Source organism: Oncorhynchus tshawytscha, unplaced genomic scaffold, assembly GCF_018296145.1.
Source record: "Oncorhynchus tshawytscha isolate Ot180627B unplaced genomic scaffold, Otsh_v2.0 Un_contig_12663_pilon_pilon, whole genome shotgun sequence".
Classification (NCBI taxonomy): domain Eukaryota; kingdom Metazoa; phylum Chordata; class Actinopteri; order Salmoniformes; family Salmonidae; genus Oncorhynchus; species Oncorhynchus tshawytscha.
Window position 1 is genome coordinate 32,501 of NW_024608011.1, and position 5,825 is coordinate 38,325.

The 5,825-nt window shown below is 43.4% G+C and overlaps 1 protein-coding gene across 1 annotated transcript in view; it reads right to left on the reverse strand.

Moving 5' to 3' along the window:
* Positions 1 to 3,252, reverse strand: part of LOC121843211 (WD repeat-containing protein 19-like) — a gene marked incomplete at its 3' end in the record, with an annotated part of 32,653 nt that extends 29,401 nt beyond the window's left edge. The window contains 2 exon segments of the mRNA XM_042312793.1: positions 594 to 685; positions 3,114 to 3,252. Coding sequence (XP_042168727.1) covers positions 594 to 685; positions 3,114 to 3,119 — 98 coding nt within the window.
* Between the last annotated feature and the right edge of the window lie 2,573 nt (positions 3,253 to 5,825).

Sequence of the window (5,825 nt, forward strand, 5' to 3'; positions counted from 1 at the left end):
GTGAATACAGACTGGTATTATATTAATATATATAACAGGTAGCTCTGGTCCAGGTGAATACAGACTGGTATTATATTAATAGATATAACAGGTAGCTCTGGTCCAGGTGAATACAGACTGGTATTATATTAATAGATATAACAAGTAGTTCTGGTCCAGGTGAATACAGACTGGTATTATATTAATATATATAACAGGTAGCTCTGGTCCAGGTGAATACAGACTGGTATTATATTAATAGATATAACAAGTAGCTCTGGTCCAGGTGAATACAGACTGGTATTATATTAATAGATATAACAGGTAGCTCTGGTCCAGTTGAATACAGGCTGATAAAGCAGGTTTTCTTGGCTTAGTGGACGGCACACGGGGCTATGGGCCAGAAGGCTGAGCTCACAACTCCCTGCCTGTTTCATTACACTTACCTGCAAGGAACTGTGTCATTTTACTGTGTAGCCTGTGAATGACTAATCAACTGGAAGCAAACCGCACTAAACGCCCTGGACCAGAGTTTTACATCACACCATAATAACATGTATGTTGAAGACCAGCGACTTTACAAAACAACAGCAACCATCAGAGCAACAACTCACCCTGCGACAGCGATGTAGTTCCCCAGGGTGTTCTGCCATTTGTACTGGAGACAGGACCCCAACCAAGCTCTGTCTGTGAGGGTGAAAACACGCTGCAGGGTGAGAGAGAGAGAGAGAGAGACAGAGAGAGAGAGAGACAGAGGGAGAGAGAGTGAGAGAGGAGAGAGAGAGAGAGAGACAGAGAGAGAGAGAGACAGAGAGAGAGACAGAGGGAGAGAGAGAGTGAGAGAGGAGAGAGAGAGAGGAGAGAGGAGAGAGACAGCGAGGGAGAGAGACAGAGGGAGAGAGACAGAGGGAGAGAGACAGAGAGAGGGAGAGAGGAGAGAGGGAGAGAGAGAGAGAGAGAATAATTTGGTCAGAGGGAATAATTTGGTCTAGTGGGTAAGGTTAAAGAACTTATCATCAGTAGAAACAACGGAGCGTTCTCCCCGCCTGTTTCAGTAAAAAGCTGAGGGACGGGGATGGAGAAATGTAATCACTCTCAAATTCATAAGACTGAGCTTTGGATGCAAGAACTGACCATCCATGATATCAACATGTTTTGAGGCTATAGTATTCATTTACAAACATTAGGGTAAAACAAGCTTATATTGTGGGTTCTGATGGAGTACGACAGTTGAGCTAAACTCATGAGGCATTAATAAGTTATTTTATTCAAGAATGAATGAGTACATATCATGAATTTATAAATCCAAATTGGATGTAACAACTACGGATTTCCCCTTTAACGCTGCAGTCTACAGCAGGGTTTCTGCAGACTTCCCCTTTAACGCTGCAGTCTACAGCAGGGTTTCTACAGACTTCCCCTTTAACGCTGCAGTCTACAGCAGGGTTTCTACAGACTTCCCCTTTAACACTGCAGTCTACAGCAGGGTTTCTACAGACTTCCCCTTTAACACTGCAGTCTACAGCAGGGTTTCTACAGACTTCCCCTTTAACGCTGCAGTCTACAGCAGGGTTTCTACAGACTTCCCCTTTAACGCTGCAGTCTACAGCAGGGTTTCTACAGACTTCCTTTAACGCTGCAGTCTACAGCAAGGTTTCTACAGACTTCCCCTTTAACACAGCAGTCTACAGCAGGGTTTCTACAGACTTCCCTTTAACGCTGCAGTCTACAGCAGGGTTTCTACAGACTTCCTTTAACGCTGCAGTCTACAGCAGGGTTTCTACAGACTTCCCCTTTAACGCTGCAGTCTACAGCAGGGTTTCTACAGACTTCCCCTTTACTGCAGTCACAGCAGGGTTTCTACAGACTTCCTTTAACGCTGCAGTCTACAGCAGGGTTTCTACAGACTTCCCTTTAACGCTGCAGTCTACAGCAGGGTTTCTACAGACTTCCCCTTTAACGCTGCAGTCTACAGCAGGGTTTTCCCCTTTAACGCTGCAGTCTACAGCAGGGTTTCTACAGACTTCCCTTGGAACAGCAGTCCCTGGGTTTCTACAGACTTCCCCTTTAACGCTGCAGTCTACAGCAGGGTTTTACAGACTACCCCTTTAACACAGCAGTCTACAGCAGGGTTTCTACAGACTTCCCCTTTAACGCTGCAGTCTACAGCAGGGTTTCTACAGACTACCCCTTTAACACAGCAGTCTACAGCAGGGTTTCTACAGACTTCCCCTTTAACGCTGCAGTCTACAGCAGGGTTTCTACAGACTTCCCCTTTAACACTGCAGTCTACAGCAGGGTTTCTACAGACTTCCCCTTTAACACTGCAGTCTACAGCAGGGTTTCCCCAAGGTCGGTCCCTGGAACCACCCTGGGTGCACGTTTTGGTTTTTGCCCTTGTTGTACACAGCTTGTTAAAGAAAAATCTAATGTTGATAATGAGCTGGTTGCTTGATAATGAGCTGGTTGCTTGATCATGAGCTGGTTGCTTGATCATGAGCTGGTTGCTTGATCATGAGCTGGAAGCTTGATCATGAGCTGGTTGCTTGATAATGAGCTGGTTGCTTGATCATGAGCTGGTTGCTTGATAATGAGCTGGTTGCTTGATCATGAGCTGGTTGCTTGATCATGAGCTGGTTGCTTGATCATGAGCTGGTTGCTTGATCATGAGCTTGTTGCTTGATCATGAGCTGGTTACTTGATCATGAGCTGGTTGCTTGATAATGAGCTGGTTGCTTGACTCAGCTATGTAGTACAAACCCAAAACGTGCACAGAGGGGAAGCTCCAGGATAGAGTTGGTGAAACCCTGGTCTACAGAACCCTCAGCCTGGGTACGAATCCCGACTCCACCCTACAGGTACGTCCCTCTTATCGATATATTTCCCCCATTCAAGTCTGCTACCGATATCCCCTGTCCCAATAAAAGGGAGATAGTTTGTAACAGGTGGTTTGACTTGGTGCAAATGATTAGTTAGCCAAGAAGTCGCCTTACTGGTAACGCTAGCTAGCTAGCCAGCTAACATTAGCAACATTTGGGTTCGGGGACACCACAACCAAAATATAAACGCGTAGCTAATTGAAATACCCGGTTTAAGTATATAACTATACCCGTGTTGTTTCTAGGCAACAATACCTTCATTTTTTTGTAGAGTGTTTTATTTAGTCTTGAGTAAATCTTCACCAAAGCATCGCTGCAAATTTGTGTCCGTATCCCAGAATGCTTCACTCCTCAGCGTCCGCATATCGACCGAAGCGATGTCATGGCAACAGCCAATGAGCGCCGCTCTGGAGCGTCTTCCTGTTTGGACCAGCAGATGCCAGTCAAATACCGGGTTTCACTTACAAACATGGGTCTTCACAAAATATTCCTACCTGTTTTGACTTATTCCACATTTTGTTGTTTTACAGCCTGACTTCAACATTGATTTACATAGATTATTATTTTTTTTACATCTCACCCATATACACACACACACACACACAATACCCCCTTAATAATGACATATTGAAAATGAAATACAGATCTCATTTACAACCAAATGTATTCCTCACATGCTTCGTAAAACAACAGGTGTAGAATAACAGTGAAATGCTTACTTAGTCTGTTTTACGAAGCATACAAAAAATAACATTTGATTTGATTTAATAATTAGTTACACTTGTAAAACAAAATGAATATAAGTGAGAAACAGGCTCAAAATGTTGATAACAATGCAGAGAGAAAGAAATTAGAAAAATAATACTATAAGTTATAATACACAATGAGTAAGGATAACATGGCCATATACACAGGGTACCAGTACTGAGTCATATACAGTGGTACTAGGTAATAACATGGCTATATACACAGGGTACCAGTACAGAGTCATATACAGTGGTACTAGGTAATAACATGGCTATATACACAGGGTACCAGTACAGAGTCATATACAGGGTACTAGGTAATAACATGGCTATATACACAGGGTACCAGTACAGAGTCATATACAGGGGTACTAGGTAATAACATGGCTATATACACAGGGTACCAGTACAGAGTCATATACAGTGGTACTAGGTAATAACATGGCTATATACCAGGGTACTACAGAGTCATATACAGTGGTACATGGCTATATACAGGGTACTAGGTAATAACATGGCTCTATACACAGGGTACCAGTACTGAGTCAATGTGCAGGGGTACCAGGTCACAGACAAACTGAATTGGTCCACTCACACAGACAGCATCGTGAGGAAGGCGCAGCAGCGCCTCTTCAACCTCAGGAGGCTGAAGAAATTCGGCTTGTCACCAAAAGCACTCACAAACTTCTACAGATGCACAATCGAGAGCATCCTGGCGGGCTGTATCACCGCCTGGTATGGCAACTGCACCGCCCTCAACCGTAAGGCTCTCCAGAGGGTAGTGAGGTCTGCACAACGCATCACCGGGGGCAAACTACCTGCCCTCCAGGACACCTACACCACCCGATGCTACAGGAAGGCCATAAAGATCATCAAGGACATCAACCACCCGAGCCACTGCCTGTTCACCCCGCTGCCATCCAGAAGGCGAGGTCAGTACAGGTGCATCAAAGCTGGGACCGAGAGACTGAAAAACAGCTTCTATCTCAAGGCCATCAGACTGTTAAACAGCCACCACTAACATTGAGTGGCTACTGCCAACACACTGTCAATGACACTGACTCTACTCCAGCCACTTTAATCATGGGAATCGATGGGAAATGATGTAAATATATCACTAGCCACTTTAAACAATGCTACCTTATATAATGTTACTTACCCTACATTGTTCATCTCATATGCATACGTTGATACTGTACTCTATATCATCGACTGCATCCTTATGTAATACATGTATCACTAGCCACTTTAACTATGCCACTTGGTTTACATACTTATCTCATATGTATATACTGTACTCGATATCATCTACTGTATCTTGCCTATGCTGCTCTGTACCATCACTCATTCATATATCCTTATGTACATATTCTTTATCCCCTTACACTGTGTATGACAGTAGTTTTTTTTGGAATTGTTAGTTAGATTACTTGCTCGTTATTACTGCATTGTCGGAACTAGAAGCACAAGCATTTCGCTACACTCGCATTAACATCTGCTAACCATGTGTATGTGACAAATACAATTTGATTTGATTTGATTTGATTTAATAACATGGCTATATACACAGGGTACCAGTACTGAGTCAATGTCCAGGGGTCACTAGGTAATATCTTGGCTATATACACGGGGCACCAGTACCGAGTCATATACAGGGGTACTAGGTAATAACTTAGCTATATACAGGGGTACTAGGTAATAACTTGGCTATATACACAGGGCACCAGTACAGAGTCATATACAGGGTACTAGGTAATAACATGGCTATATACACAGGGTACCAGTACAGAGTCATATACAGGGGTACTAGGTAATAACATGGCTATATACACAGGGCACCAGTACAGAGTCATATACAGGGGTACTAGGTAATAACATGGCTATATACACAGGGTACCAGTACTGAGTCATATACAGGGTACTAGGTAATAACATGGCTATATACACAGGGTACCAGTACTGAGTCATATACAGGGTACTAGGTAATAACATGGCTATATACACAGGGTACCAGTACTGAGTCATATACAGTGGTACTAGGTAATAACATGGATATATACACGGGGTACCAGTACAGAGTCATATACAGGGGTACTAGGTAATAACATGGCTATATACACAGGGTACCAGTACAGAGTCATATACAGTGGTACTAGGTAATAACATGGCTATATACACAGGGTACCAGTACTGAGTCATATACAGGGGTACTAGGTAATAA